At 32.5% G+C, this 17,305-nt stretch overlaps 1 protein-coding gene across 11 annotated transcripts in view; it reads left to right on the plus strand.

Moving 5' to 3' along the window:
* LOC145284732 (putative sodium/potassium/calcium exchanger CG1090) overlaps positions 1-17,305 on the plus strand; it is a 554,458-nt gene that overhangs the window by 204,562 nt on the left and 332,591 nt on the right. For all 11 annotated transcript variants that reach the window (XM_080133667.1, XM_080133673.1, XM_080133671.1 and 8 more), the window contains one exon: positions 1,439-1,636. In XM_080133667.1, coding sequence (XP_079989793.1) covers positions 1,439-1,636 — 198 coding nt within the window. The remainder of the gene's footprint in view (positions 1-1,438; positions 1,637-17,305) is intronic.

Consider the following 17,305-nt stretch of genomic DNA (forward strand, 5'->3'; position numbering starts at 1 on the left):
TCGAGAAAACAAGCAATAGAGACCGTCTGCACCACTAGTTACCCTGGCAATAAAAATGTAGGCACTCTACTGATCTCTTCCAATGATAAAAGTTAAAGTGAATAATGCAGTAATGATGACATTTGTTGATAGCAGATGCACCACCAGATGGTGAAAAATAGACAACCAGATGAAACTGGATGGTAGAGTCTCTTGTGTTACGGAACAAAGTAAAGTAATATAAGAATTACCTGGAGAAAAACTCAAAGTTTGAGAAAAAAGTAGAAAATTTTCAACAAGATTTTAAAAGTTAAGGAAAATGGTATAAAGCCTTCCATTAAGTTTTTACTAAATCTTTTTTATTACTAAATCTTTTTTATTACTAAATTTTTTTTATTACTAAATCTTTTTTATTACTAAATTTTTTTTATTACTAAATCTTTTTTATTACTAAATCTTTTTTATTACTAAATCTTTTTTATTACTAAATTTTTTTTATTATTAAATCTTTTTTATTACTAAATTTTTTTATTACTAAATCTTTTTTATTACTAAATCTTTTTTATTACTAAATCTTTTTTATTACTAAATCTTTTTTATTACTAAATCTTTTTTATTACTAAATCTTTTTTATTACTAAATCTTTTTTATTACTAAATCTTTTTTATTACTAAATCTTTTTTATTACTAAATCTTTTTTATTACTAAATCTTTTTTATTACTAAATCTTTTTTATTACTAAATCTTTTTTATTACTAAATCTTTTTTATTACTAAATCTTTTTTATTACTAAATCTTTTTTATTACTAAATCTTTTTTATTACTAAATCTTTTTTATTACTAAATCTTTTTATTACTAAATCTTTTTTATTACTAAATCTTTTTTATTACTAAATTTTTTTTATTACTAAATTTTTTTTATTACTAAATCTTTTTTATTACTAAATTTTTTTTATTACTAAATCTTTTTTATTACTAAATCTTTTTATTACTAAATTTTTTTTATTACTAAATCTTTTTTATTAGTAAATTTTTTTTATTACTAAATTTTTTTTATTACTAAATCTTTTTTATTAGTAAATTTTTTTTATTACTAAATTTTTTTTATTACTAAATCTTTTTATTACTAAATCTTTTTTATTACTAAATTTTTTTAATACTAACTTTTTTTTATTACTAAATCTTTTTATTACTAAATCTTTTTTATTACTAAATCTTTTTTATTACTAAATCTTTTTTATTAGTAAATCTTTTTTATTACTAAATCTTTTTTATTACTAAATCTTTTTTCTTACTAAATTTTAATAAATGTAAAATTCTCTCAATTCATTGATATGAAATAAATATGAAAAGTTTATCAATAAATGCCCTTTTATTTATTATAATTTTTATCTGAAAATCATGAAATATTATATCATTTGTCCCCTTTGCAATTTTTAATATGTACTTTTATTTACAGTACCAACTCGTCATTTAATGGCTTTACCTAACTGTACACCACCTGCTGTGAACCAATTTCCCAATGATTTATTCACCCAAGAAGAGCGTCAAAATGGAGCGATTGTCATCCATGTCCTTGTTGCAATCTATATGTTCCTTGGATTGTCTGTGGTTTGTGACGACTATTTTGTGCCCTCATTAGAGTTTATTTCAGAAGGTAAGTAGAACACAACTTTCAAGTCATTAGAAGATTTTTTGTTAAAGATTTTTTTCTTTGTTTAAAATGTTAACAAGACATTCTTTTAAAAAAAAACTATTAAGCGAACCCGTTTCATTTTTAGTTGTTTATATTTGCCCATGTATTTATGAAAATAATGAAAATAAAGATTAATTTATGAAAATAACAGTTTCACAGAGGAGGTCTGTATCTAGTCTTTTCATAAAAAGAGCGATAATTTATTGCACTATTAAATGTTAACAATAATTTTTTTTTCGAAATAAACCATATATGCTCAGTATATTAAACTGACCTATTGCAAAGGAGTGTTAAATTAATAATTTTCTTTCTGTTTTTTAATCATAAAAATTATTCTTACATTTATTAACACTTTTTAGCATACGTTATTTATTTGACTTATAAAGCTTTGACTAAGTCTATAATGAGAAGTAATGGTAATAGGGGAGGGAGATTGACTCTTGAGAAAGAACAGTTAAATGTATAATTACACGCACATATTTGCACATACACACACACACACAATGCCTACTAGACACTATCCTCGAGTGTCTAAGGTCTCTCTGTACAAGGGTTTGTCAGAACAATCTGGCATGAGGATACTTTTTCCAAAGAAGTAAACCCTGACCAAATATTCAAAATCACATAGTATTCACAGCCCAAATAAGATCTCACTATGGCTACCCCACAGCTTTTCCGTGGAATGGTGCACCTTCTCCAAGTGATATTACCTCAAGTAATAGCACGAAGCTGGATACTCCACCAGACTAGATATACTCTTGTCCTGGAATTCACTAAGACCATGAGACCAGCATGAAAGATATACTCATACAAACATATATGCAATGCACAATGTACTATATATTTGAAAACTAAATGTATCACTTTCACCATCTTTGTTCCTTATTTTTTTTTTCTATTGTCTACCATCTTTAATTTTCTTATGAAGAATAAAGCTTAAATTAAATAAAAAACACTTCATTTGTCTCCCTTCCAAAGTGTAAACTTTATATTTCAGGCCAACCCAAGTAATATCTTATTTTTTTAACATCTACAATCTAAAAAAACAAAAAAAAAAAAAAACAAGCACAAGTTTCTATAATACATGTTTTACTTTCTTCCAATATGAAAAACATAGAGAGAAAAAACAAACTTAATTGCTGCTAGTAATCTTGTACATTTCTCTATTTGGTAAATTGATAATAGAATATTATTTTGAATTTCTTTAAATTTTGAATTCTTTTTGTGTGTTTTCTTTTATTTCTTTTTCTGCTGACTTTTTTTAACCATCATGGCTTTTCTTTTTGTACTCTGGCTATTCGATATATATATATATATATATATATATATATATATATATATATATATATATATATATATATATATATATATATATATATATATATATATATATATTAAGTAATGTGATTTATAATTTAAAAGTTTTAAAATTTTTAAAATTTAAAAATCAAAATTTAATTAAATTAAAAATCAGTTTCATAAGAAGGAACAACAACAAAGTCAATTATCTGTACGATCGTTTCGGAAATCCGTGCTTTTTATTTGTGGTATACATGAAGTCACGTAGAATAATTATACATAGTTTTTTTGGTAAGCACGGTCTCCTCATCAGCAAATTTAGGAAGATTTCTATTGAATTGAAAAGACACCAAAAATAAACCTAGCATTAAAAGTAAGGCAGATGAATCTGAAAAATTGAAGTAAAAGGTTTGGATATAAAATTTATAAGAAAATTAATAAGAAAATTGGTATAGGTTAGAGATAGAAATGAGTAGAAAAAATATATATATTTTTGAATTTACATAATAAATTTGATTTAAAAATATATAGATATATAATTACCTTTTGGTTTTTCTTTTTTTGAAATCAGGAACTGTATTTAAAGTAGTCATTTAGATGTTTGCTATAGCTTTTTATTTTATTGAATGATGAATTTTAAAAGGGCGACGCTCGTGCAGTAAATTGTTTCCGTTAGCGTATTTTGATTTAGAGACGCTACAGTTAATGTCTATAGAGAGAAAGTTTTTTTTTTTTTTTTTTTTTTTTTTTTTTTTGCAAGTTTTTAAGGGGAGATAATTGTCATGGCTTTATTTATTATTTGATTTATGAGTCTAAGGGCGGTAATTGGTTTAACTTAATTTATTAAAAAAAAAAAAAAAAAAAAAAAAATCTATTTTTACTAATGAGTAATTTTTAATGATTTAAGGTGGTTTATATTTATTAAATTTAAACCAACGTTTATGATTACACGATAGAAGCTCGTGTCTTGAATTTACTAGTTTGGTTGTGCTTTTTATATCTTCATATTTTAAAATTTTTAGGGTTTCTTTTGTACATAATGTACAAAATTTATCTCCTGGTTTATATGATTTGCAAGTCTCAATTATTTGCCATTTTAAGTTGAAAGAAATATTGCTATTTTTTAGTTGCCAAATATAGTTGGATAGAGTAGTTTGGTTTGATAGAGAGTTATTTTTAAAAGAATGTTTGTGCGTTGAAATTCTATGTTTTATTGGGCCAGATGTGGAACCAATATATATTACCTCTTGATTATTATGATTATTTTCCGTTAGGTCTATTGTTGGATTATAATGTGGTGGGTTGGTTAATAATTGATCGGTAGATTGATTTAAGTTGGTGTTATTATTTAATCTGGTAGTTGAGTTATGGCTGTTGATAGGTTCTTGTATATTTGGAGTTTTTGATACTGTGCAGCTATAGATAACATTTTTAATTTTACATGAGCCTTGTAGGGGACATTTATTTTTTCTTCTACAGTTACAGTCCGATGTATTTTGTATAGTTGCATTTTGTAGTTTATTAATTTTATTATTATTAGAGCTAATTATTTTCTGATGAAGGTTAGGCATAGTAGAGTAAGAGACTTTAATTGTGTTCTTATTGAAAATCTTATTATATCTATGGGGGGCTTTAAAGTTCTTATCTAATATTTTAAAAAATTCTCTAGCTATGTTTGTTTCTAGGTTTTTGGAATACGGGGGGTTGAACCATAGGATCTCCTTGTGTCTATTCTTACGTTTGCGGGTTTTAGTTTGTTGTTTATTTATATTATTATCTAATATTTGTAGTTTGGTTTTATCTTTTTTTGTCTCCTGGTTATTTTTCTTAACTCGTATACGGGAAGACATTGCCATATTATATGTAATTACGCTCTTAATAGGTTTATTTTTAATGCAGTTTATGTTTCTATCATTTTCATTTATGAATTTAATTTGTGAATTATATCCAGAGTTTTTAAGGGCTTCATTATCAAAAGAAAAACCAAAAGGTAATTATATATCTATATATTTTTAAATCAAATTTATTATGTAAATTCAAAAATATATATATTTTTTCTACTCATTTCTATCTCTAACCTATACCAATTTTCTTATTAATTTTCTTATAAATTTTATATCCAAACCTTTTACTTCAATTTTTCAGATTCATCTGCCTTACTTTTAATGCTAGGTTTATTTTTGGTGTCTTTTCAATTCAATAGAAATCCTCCTAAATTTGCTGATGAGGAGACCGTGCTTACCAAAAAAACTATGTATAATTATTCTACGTGACTTCATGTATACCACAAATAAAAAGCACGGATTTCCGAAACGATCGTACAGATAATTGACTTTGTTGTTGTTCCTTCTTATGAAACTGATTTTTAATTTAATTAAATTTTGATTTTTAAATTTTAAAAATTTTAAAACTTTTAAATTATAAATCACATTACTTAATATTGAATTAGCTCTAGGACATTTAACTATCGAGCTTATTATATATCTAAATTACAACGAGCATTTCCTGTATTTTAATTAAACTAGTAATTTCACTATTACATTAAAATACACTTAGCTCTTTAGACTATTATTCTAATCTCCTTTAAATTATATATATATATATATATATATATATTATTTTTTATTTTTTTTATTAATTTTTTTATTTATTTATTTATTCTTTATTTATTTTCTATTAATTTATTTATTTATTTTTTTATTTATTTATTTTCCATTTAGTGTCTTCTAACAACTCTTGTTGACATTTTTTTAAGTGATGACCTGTACATTTCAGTTGACCTATATTATTTTGCCCTATATATTTTTTTTGCACCTTTAACATTTCCTGTCTGGGTCATTATGACATTTGTTTCCCTTTATTTTATACTAGTGAGGGGCACCCGGCGTTGCCCGGGTGTTTGTAGGTGCGTGTGAAAAAAACCCGAAATGTGAAAAAAAAACAGGTGCCAGTGAAAAAAAAAACGAAGTCTTGATAACGCGCAGTTGGAAAATAGTAAAGTTTTAAAAAAAAACAGGTGCGCGTTTTTGATTGACGTGACTGCCATAGGTATTAAGCAGTTAGCATTTTGTGTGGGACAGTTTTTAATGAGGTCAATAAATCGGTTTGTTTGTTTTTAAAAACACGCTCCCTGTTTATTAGGGGGAGCGTCTCGTCTCGAAATGAAAGCTACCGTCTGATATGACGAAGTCGACATTGACCAAATGTTACCTAGCTCTCTAGAGACCACTGGCTTTCAGCCAGTGTGTATTTATTTGCTTCCCCACTGAGCAAATTAGGCACAAGGCCGTTTTTTAATGTGGAGACAGGGGGAGGGGGGAGGGAAAGGGGGGACCAGCTCCCGAGAGGTGGGAAATGGGAGCTGGATAGTAACTGTTGGTATGAAGGGTTGCCTCTACATTGACCAAGGTCTGATATGTGGGGTTAACCCCACATATGGCCTTTGCTTGCAGTATCTGTCGGAACAGATACTACACTTTGATCTTGTCGCCCGGGCCCCAGAGGGAGCGCGGGCCAGTTGGTATTTATTTGATCCCCCACCGAGCAAATTAGGCACAAGGCCAATTTTTAATGTGAGGAGTGAAGGGAGGGGGAAGGGAAAAAGGGGACCAGCTCTCGAGAGGTGAGAGATGGGAGCTGGATAAGCACTGTTGGTATGAAGGGTTGCCCCTACAGTGACCAAGGTCAGATATGTGGGGTTACCCCCACATATGGTCTGTGCTGATCTTTGCTTGCAGCATCTGTCGGAACAGATACTACACTTTGATCTTGTCGCCCGGGCCCCAGAGGGCGCGCGAGCCAGTTGGTATTTATTTGCTCCCCCACCGAGCAAATTAGGCACCAGGCCAATTTTTAATGTGAAGAGTGAAGGGAGGGAGAAGGGGAAAATGGGGACCAGCTCCCCAGAGGTGGGAAATGGGAGCTGGTTATAGGGTATTTGTTTGCTTCCCCACCGAGCAAATTAGGCACAAGGCCAATTTTTAATGTGAGGAGTGAAGGGGGAGGGATGGAAGGGAAAAAGGGGACCAGCTCCCGACAGGTGGATAATGGGAGCTAGTTGAAGGTCAGGCATGTGGGGTTGCCCCCACATATGGTCTTTGCTTGCAGTATCTTTCGGAACAGATACTACACTTTGATCTTGTCGCCCGGGCCCCGGGGGGGAGCGCGGGCCAGTTGGGTTCATTTGCTTCCCCACTGAGCAAATTAGGCACAAGGCCGTTTTTTAATGTGGAGATAGGGGGAGGGGGAGGGAAAGGGGGAACCAGCTCCGGAGAGGTGGGAAATGGGAGCTGGATTAGTAACTGTTGGTATGAAGGGTTGCCCCTTCAGTGACCTAGGTCAGATATGTGGAGTTACCACCACATATGGTCTTTACTAGTCATAGCTAGTCATTGCTTGCAGCATCTGTTGGACAGATACTACACTTTGATCTTGTCGCCTGGGCCCCGGAGGGCGCGCGGGCCAGTTTGGATTTATTTGCTTCCCCACTGAGCAAATTAGGCACAAGGCCGTTTTTTAATGTGGAGACAGGGGGAGGGGGGAGGGAAAGGGGGGACCAGCTCCCGAGAGGTGGGAAATGGGAGCTGGATTAGAAACTGTTGGTATGAAGGGTTGCCCCTTCAGTGACCAAGTTTAGATATGTGGGGTGACCCCCACATATGGTCTTTGCTAGTCATAGCTGGTCTTTGCTAGTCATAGCTTTGCAGTATCTGCCGGAACAGATACTACACATTGATCTTGTCCCCCATGCCGCCGAAGCGGGGGGGGGCTGTTGTATTTATTTGCTTCCCCACTGAGCAAATTAGGCAAAAGGCCGTTTTTTAATGTGGAGAGAGAGGGAGGGGGGAGGGAAAGGGGGATCCTGCTACCGAGAGGTTGGAAATGGGAGCTGGATAGTAACTGTGGTCGTAGGGTGAACCCTACCCTGACCAAGTTCAGATATGTGGGGTTACCCCCACATATGATCTTTGCTAGTCATAGCTAGTCTTTGCTTGCAGCATCTGCCGGAACATATACTACACTTTGATCTTGTCCCCCCGTGCCGCCGAAGCGGGGGGGGGGCTGTTTGGATTTATTTGCTTCCCCACTGAGCAAATTAGGCACAAGGCCGTTTTTTAATGTGGAGAGAGAGAGAGGGGGAAGGGGGATCCAGCTCCCGAGAGGTGGGAAATGGGAGCTGGGTAGTAACTGTGGTCGTAGGGTGAACCTTACCTTGACCAAGTTCAGATATGTGGGGTTACCCCCACATATGATCTTTGCTAGTCATAGCTGGTCTTTGCTTGCAGCATCTGCCGGAACATATACTACACTTTGATCTTGTCCACCGTGCCCCGAAGCGGGGGGGGGGGCTGTTGTATTTATTTGCTTCCCCACTGAGCAAATTAGGCACAAGGCCGTTTTTTAATATGGAGAGAGAGGGAGGGGGGAGGGAAAGGGGGATCCTGCTTCCGAGAGGTGGGAAATGGGAGCTGGATAGTAACTGTGGTCGTAGGGTGATCCCTACCTTGACCAAGTTCAGATATGTGGGGTTACCTCCACATATGGTCTTTGCTAGTCATAGCTGGTCTTTGCTCGCAGCATCGTCCGGGACAGATACTACACTTTGATCTTGTCTCCCGTGCCGCCGAAGCGGGGTGGGTGGGTGTTGGTATTTATTTGCTCCCCCACCGAGCAAATTAGGCACAAGGCCGATTTTTATTGTGAGGTGTCAAGGGAGGGGGAAGGGAAAAGGGGGACCAGCTCCCGAGAGGAGGGAAATGAAAGAAGCCTTTTGTGAACATACATACATTTTTGCTTTTATATATATAGATTTTATATTTAACTCTATCATCATTTTTATTTTTTCTCTCTCCTCTTTTTCTCCTGATTTTTCTTATTTATATTTATGTCTCGGAAGTAGAGTGAAAAGCATATCTTATTTTTCTTTTTTTAATATTATTGGAATCTTTTCGTTTTTTCCTTGTACACACTTTTTTGTGAATTATTCCATGGATTTCTGCCTTTGGATTATTATGGACTATCTTCTTCCAATTACGGGATTTCCTTGGATTTTACTTGTGCAAATGGAAATTCTTTTAACTTTTTTGAAGTTATATATTTGGATTTTACCGACACTGGATTATTTATCTTCCAGCAGACTATCAATTCACGTGTAATCACCTTTTCCTTCACCATGTTCCCTCTGCTTTACTTTTTTTGTTTTCAAGTAAGATCTTTGACTTATTTGTTGTTTCATCAAATACTTTTGCATGCAAAATCTGATACCGCATTTTGCTAATTCCTACCCTCTGATGAGAAGGAAAGTATTTCTTTGAAACTCCGCAAATTAAGGATTATCCACTTATCTAGTGTTTCCTTTTCAGATTAAATATGTTTTTAACTCATTTCGAAGTGTTTTTTAACATGTTTTATTAACTGTTTGCTCGTATAAGTATATATATATATATATATATATATATATATATATATATATATATATATATATAAAGTTGAGTTATGTTTTCACTCTGACATTGATATTAAAAACCTACTTTTTCTATTTATAAATTATTAAAACAAACTTTTTAATATACTGAATCATGGATAGGCGAGCAACTACATGAAGGTTAATTAATTTGCATAGGAAAACGATCATTAATAAATTACTTATTCATTTTTTATTGATTCTTATTAGAAAATTTGTTTTATTTCACTATTATGCTGAATTTTATTTATGCGACATTCAAACATTCTACATAGCTGTGTAGAATTGAAGATGAAAACCTAGCATATGAAAATATCTATATATATATATATCTATATATTGTGATAGTGCTAGTACCAAGTGTCATTGCCTGAATCTGCTGCATCATGTAAGCAGGCGAAGTCTTTGGGATACTTTGAGTCAGGCCAAATTTAACCCTTTTTGGGTGACGTGTAGGCGTGTGTGTGCAAGAGACTCACTTGTGAAAAAAAGACAAGAGGAAATTCTTATTCTGAAAGCATCAGCAAAGATAAAAGAAGTCTTGTCTAGTTTGCATCACTGAGGGAAAGCAAGTGCAAGATTGTCTCATGCCAAAAACCTACAATGTCTGACAGACAGGAAATGACAGTTTGAACTAAATGTGATAAGTAAGTTGTGAAATTAATCAAATGTCTAGACAAGGATGCATATGTGAATTTTCCTACTCTCAAGGCGGGTGGCACAAGGCCTCAAGTTTAGAGTGTTATCTTATGGAATCTAATCTACATACGAATCTTCATGCAAGGACTGAGAATAACCAGAGTACTCAAGGCTGGATCAGAAATGTAACAAGAAATATATATATATATATATATATATATATATATATATATATATATATATATATATATATATATATATATATATTTCTTGTTACATTACTTCCTACACTTCCATTTCTTGTTCTCTTTCTGTGGAGGATCAGTCCTTCACGACTGAGACAATTTTTTATTTTTGTACCTGTTCTCCACGTTAAAAAACGACCCTGGTGTCTAACTCTGTCCCGTGGGGAGGCATAGTAAATAGGTATATATATATATATATATATATATATATATATATATATATATATATATATATATATATATATATATATAGTTAGTAACCTGTAGCACACTTTTGATTTAGTTTTTAGCAGGTAAAGGGTCAAAATTGAAAGAACAACAACATTGACCTTGACCTGGCATGAGTTGACTATATCCTTTTTCTGTGCGTGCATTATAGGTTAAACAACTTTATTTTTTGCATTAATGTAGTGCTCCACCATCTAAGATATACTGTGGATCTGATTATACAGCGCAAGTCAGTTCCCATATTGTGTCTGCCAAAGCTGTATTTTTTTTTTGCCTCTCGTGGTAGTCCAAAATAATCAATAAGTGCAGGCGAATCACCACACACTACTGGAAATCTTCTTGGTGCTGCTGAGTTGAGGGTTCATTGCACATGCAGTCTCTGGAATAGGATTTGTGGATCAGTTTCAACTGCTTCATCTTCTCTGAGCAAAACTTTTCACCCAATCCGTTTTTATAAAAATGTATTCTTGGACATTTTCTCCAACCATTGAAGCTATGCAGTTTGCTCTGTTCACATTCACTTTTTTGTCTCCAATTACTCCACTTGAAATGCTGTGAATGGACGGATCTTCCGTGAAAGAGTTGTATGTCTGGAAAAATGCAAGGAGCTTCAATATATCCCTCACAACTTGCTCTTTTCTTGCTGAAGTAACCTCCTGGTGCTAGTCACTAGTGCTATAATGAATGCCGGCTAGTTTTTGCATTGTAAACTTGACTTCAGCGCATGCTGGCAGTGAGTATCCAAACCAATCATTGAATTTTGTGCCTTCCGCTGCCAGACATCTTCATGCTTCTCATTAGCACCCACTAAAATAGCATTTAGAGCAGCATCAACTAAAAAGTAAGCATCAATGGCTCTTGACATTGCTTTGCCACTTAGCATGTGCTTGACTGTGTTTTCAGCATATTCAAAAAGTTCAAAAAGCATATTCAAAAAGTTCAAAAAGTTCTTGCAATCTAGAACCTTGTCAAATGATCCATTGACCCCAGCAAGTTCATCTGTTGCAAGACAAATGATTTCAGGGGACTGGAATCAGCCTGTGACTCGACTATCATCATTGCTTTATACCAAAGTGGCTGATTGAATGTTAGAATTGGTTCAATGTTTTTCCTGGCTAAATCACTTATGTACGTTGAGTACATGCAGGTTTGGTTATCAGGGTCCATGTTGATCATTCGCAAAAAATCTGTGGCTGATTTCCCAGGATATGTTCCTTTGTGCATTGACTGCATAAGGCTTGACCATGCAAGTGGATGTAAAATTAGTGAAACCTACCAAAAGATGTCATTAGTAATGAAATCAACAATTTTCTTGGCCTGGAGCTCTTTAAATGTCACTGATGATTTGTTGGTGTGCTGTAAACCTAGGTACTTGATGTTAATCCTTCCAACTGTTATTATATCTTCTGAAAGGACCCAAATTATTGAAACTGGTTTTGCTTTAACTTTTCCAAGCATAAAAGATGCTATGCTGTCCATACCATAGAGTGTGTTGAATCCATCAATGCTCCTTACATTATGGTCCACATTATCAGCTAAGAACTGCACAAATTCAGTTTCAACAAGGGAGAGAATTTCAAGCGCAGCACTCCTTCCGAATTTCTGGACTTCTGGGTAAGATGAAGAGAAGCCATGCTTATTCAGATTAAGTCAATTAAGAACCTCGATCTAAATTGGTCATGCATTTCCACTACTAAATCAAACTGCAAACGTGCAAGGAGAAGTCTGGGTCTAACAGCCTGCATTATCGCTTGACCTATCGGTGTAAGTTTCAAATCATTGTCTTTGCTTGCAAATATCTTCCTGAGAAAGATCAACACTGTTTTAGGAACATATTCAAAACTTGCATTCTGTTCAAGATCATTCTTAGGTGGGTAATATTCTGAACTTTCCTGGATACTTTTAATGTCATTCTTGATAAGCTTGGCTGCTGTCTTTAATATTCTAATGGTCTCTGCTTCTGAATTGTCTGTTAGGTGGCTCTATGCATAGAATTTATGGAGAATATTGTACTGTACTGCTGTACTTAAGAATGTAACATCAAGTTCCCCATTAATTTCAGATTTTATCTTTGAAATGTTCTAGCAATCATGAGTTGCTCCTCGTCATTTTGCTGCAAATAATTAGCACTTTCCATAAATGCCTGCTTTCTCTCTGAATCCTCTGATCTACCAAGGTTTTGTTTCTTAGAAGGGATCAAGTAAAGAATAGATACCCCGTAGCAGACGACGCCGCCTGGCGGTGCCAGGCGCACAATTCAACTAACACCGGTGATTCGACCTTGACATTGGCACAAGCACATGGCGTCGGTTGTTTTTAAACACGTCAAATAGCAAACATGCTCGAATATTCACCAGCATTTTTTAAAAAATATATTTACAAAACCTTTGAAGATTTAAAAGAAAAAGTATATATTTACAAAACATTTTTTTAAAATAAGTAACAAAACGAATGTATTTAAATAAAAGATATTTAAATAAACGGGTGTCTTTCTGTTTTGGATTTTTGCGACCAAGATTGATTTTTATGTACCGTGTTTTGGGGGGTTCTGTGTGCGTTTTTAAGACAATTCAATATTTATTCTTTAAAACATTAACTTCAGTGACAATTAATATATTTTCAAAATAATATTTTTAAATATTACATTTTTACGAATATTCGCGAGCAAGATTTTTTTAAAAATACAAGATATTTCAATAAATGGGTGTCTTTCTGAGTGCGTGTTTAATATATTTACAGAACTTTTTAATAACTATTTTATTCTTTTTATCAAACAAAAATAGAATTTTTATAATGACATATATATTATGGACTGTTTCGAAATTTTAAAATTAAAGTTAGTTTTATTAAAAAAAAAAAAAAAAAAGACCAGGTGGGTTTTTTTTTTTAATTAAATTATAAACTATTTGAACTTTCAACAAACTTTTACAGACATAAAAATAGACTTTATAGATATTTTATAATAATTTTTTAAAAATATATTTAACGAAAAGTTGTTTTTTTTAATCATTTCATTGTTGAATAAAATTTCAAAGTAATAAATGGTGAAAAAAAATACCTCGAAAAGAAAAAACACCTCGTCTTTTTTTTTGTTTGTTTTAAATAAAACTTTAATTTTAAAATTTCGATGTTTGAAAACCAGTCCATAATATATGTTTCATTATAAAAGTTCTATTTTTGTTTGATAAAAAGAATAAAACAGTTAATAATAAAAAAAAAAACAACAGTCCATTAAGTTCAAATAAAGACTGTTTGAATAAACTTATAAAAAAAGGTTCATTCTATACGGTTTTGGCCATTTCTTTTTTGTGCGTTTTTAATACAATTCAATATTTATTTACAGTGCGATGTATGTCGGTGGGGTGCTCGGTAAAAATGGCACCGGTAGAAATGGCACCGGTAAAAATGGTACTGGTAAAAATGGCACCGGTAAAAATGGCACAAGTGAATAACTAGGTAAAAATGGCACCAAAAGGTGCTACTGAAGCTATGGGGTCCCAAATTCTAACCTCATTTTGGGTTTTGTAAAAGTTCTTATTTTCTTGCCGTCAACGAGGGCAGAGTTAGACACAAGGTCGATTTTTAATATCCAGCCCCCTCCCCCCCGCCAAAAAGGGGCAGTTTTCATCAGAACAAAAGATTACAATTACCTCAGTTTAGAAGCATTGTTTATCTAAAGGTTCTTATTTAATTGCACCCCGCTAGGGCAAAGTTAGACACAAGGTTGGTTTTAAATCTGGGGAATATCCAGCTCCCCAAAATGGGGCATTTTCGACCGGAACAAAAAATTACAATTAGCTCAGTTTAGAAGCATTGTTTATCTAAAAGTTCTTATTTAATTGCACCCCGCGAGGGCAAAGTTAGACACAATGTCGGTTTTTAATCTGGTGACTATCTAGCTCCCCAAAATGGGGTACTTAGGACTAATGAATCGCAACTTATCAAGGATAAAACACACTCGAGGATAAGGGTTAATGTGGAAGTTTTCAATTACACTAAACAAAATGCATCTTTTCTGGACAAGTTGTAGTTGTATTTTTGGGTTCTTTTTTCATAATGAATCGCTAGTTATCAAGGATAAAACACACACGGGGATAAGTTTTTTTTCCCCTAAAACAAAAAAAAAAAAAAAAAAAAATGATCCAGAAAAGATGCACTTTGTTTAGTGTAATTAAAAGCTCCCTGGTTGACACTTATCCTCGACTGGCTTTTATCTTTGATAAAAGAAAAAACTAATTTTGGTGCCCTCTAAATTTATTTTATCATTGAATGTATTTAATCGTTGATAAGTTGGGCTTTGCCATTTTTTCTTATTTATCCAAAACTGCTATTATTGAATAAATATTGAACTCTGGAATGTTTCTGTTGAACTCGAGAATCTGCACAGAATTTCTGTCGGAGGTTGCATCGACTGATACGTTAACAAAGTGTAGTATCACTTCTGATGCTACACTCCACCTATTATCTCCCCGTTTAATGAAGAATTAATAAATCCTTTCAGACTGAGACAATTTTAATTTTTGTTCTGATCCAGAGTTCCTCTTGTAGGAGAGCTGGATATTGCCCACATAAAAAAACGACCTTGTGTCTAACTTTGCCCTCTTGGGGAAGCAAGTAAATAGGAATACTCAAGATGAGAATAGTAGTCCAAAGCTGGAATGGGAACAGTAACACAAAATTCTCAAAGCTAAACTGTATCAATGTTGTTAATTACCAAAAATAGTTTTATTGCCTTATTAACAAATTCAACAGACACATAAACTAAAGTGAAAGATAACACGTGCGAAAAGGTTTTATGACCAATTCATCTCACAGTTGAATATGAAACCGTTCTGGGGACATTTCTGGGGTCAATCGGTCACTGAGTATATTTCTGACATAAAATTATAAACTGATTCCAATATAAATAACAGTAAAATAGGTACTTATAAATGTTTGACACCCCGAGAGTACAAACCACGTTGAAATAATAACTATTTAGAAAGCCATTCTTAACATGGAGGTGGGGTGAACTATTTTGCACTTTCATCTAACAATTTAATGAAATAAAAGTAACATTATTTTTTTTAAGTTCATATTTCTTTCGGTATCAAACATCCATAAGTACAATACGTTCGTTTGTTTACAAAATAAAAAAAGTTTATTTCCGCACCAAGGGGAGAGGTCATTGAATATATGAGCTATAAGACTCAACGCACAAGGAGTACTTAATTTTAAAGTATAAAAATGTATCGAACTATAATTTTAAAGTTTTAATATTTCTTTTTAATGAGTGATTCATAATTGAAAAAAAAAATGCTAAAAACATTTATAGATTGTTTTTAGTATTTTTTTTTTTTTTTGGTTTTTACATTAAGGTTGTATAAAATGTATCAAAATATAATTTTAATTCATCAATGTAGTAATTTAAAAAACATGAAATATTTATGAAGAAACTTCTTTATATTTGAGTTTCATAAAGGGGTCGATAACTCGTCTCCATTGCCGGCATGTTGCAATGCAGGTGCAGGAGTTCCATAAAAAGAAACAACACTAAGTGTACATAAATTACAAGGAACGAATAACATAATGTTGATTTCTGATTTCAATATCAGAAGCCGTCATCAAATGGACTGTTCCTCGTTATAATTGTTTATGCCCAAGTTATTTTGTTTGTATTTTTGAAAAATATATAAACTGCTTATTTTTATTTTATTTTTACTTTTAGCATATCTTGCGTTTGGTAGCATTTATTTGTTGTATATTTTACTTTTTCATTTTGTTGTCTATAGTAATAAATGTTCGATAATTCTTATTCTTAAGGCATTTATTAGTATAGACATCGAATCGAATATATGGTAAAGAAACAAATAAATAGAAGCAACTAATTAAAATAAAAGGAACTTGTTTGTAAATAAGGGAGATTTTTTTATTTATTTCTGCCCAGTGTTCAACTTATAATAGGGGAGAAGAGGTGAATGAATTACCACACAGATGAAAAAAGTTATTTCTGACACCTGTGACGTAATAGCACTTTGGGAAATCTCAAAAACGAGATTCGCATTTAGGATCTATTTAAATTTGAAAACTTCTCATTATTTTCTGTAACACCGGTGACGTCGCGGTACATGACCTAACTTTTGGAAAACTCAAAACGAGGGTAAAATTTGAGACCAGATCGGTCGTCTAGCACCCTTTTTAATTCGACAAATTTCGCACGTTTTCACATTTTAATATACTGTGAGATATTCATGCATGTTCTCGTTTTGTCATTTTTCTCATTAATCCATTACGTGCCATTTTTACCGGTGCCATTTTTACCTATTTATTCACTTGTGCCATTTTTACCGGTGCCATTTTTACCAGTGCCATTTTTACCGGTGCCATTTTTACCTAAATTCATTCAGTGAAGGAGAAATCCTTTTAGGCCGAGGCAATTTTTTATGCATAATAAAATCACAAGTATAAACAATCGAGATTAAAAAACTATATTATTTTATTCACATATCTTTTTATAACTTTTATTTTTATAAAGATGAAATGTAGTATTTATCCAATGTCATTGAATGTTTCGTCCAATTCATACGGACATTACAGAATTCACAATTCATTTCATTTGCAAGTAGGAAATGCTGTTTCATCCATTCAATTATGGATAGATGGTCTCTAGAAATCAACGGACACACAACATCTTTGAAAATGGCTTCATCCATTTGTTACAGTATTTAAAACAAAATGGTCCAAATATTAATTTCTTTTAATACCTCGTAAAATGTT

Source organism: Euprymna scolopes, chromosome 9 (assembly GCF_053919585.1).
Source record: "Euprymna scolopes isolate OS-2025 chromosome 9, ASM5391958v1, whole genome shotgun sequence".
NCBI lineage: Eukaryota > Metazoa > Mollusca > Cephalopoda > Sepiida > Sepiolidae > Euprymna > Euprymna scolopes.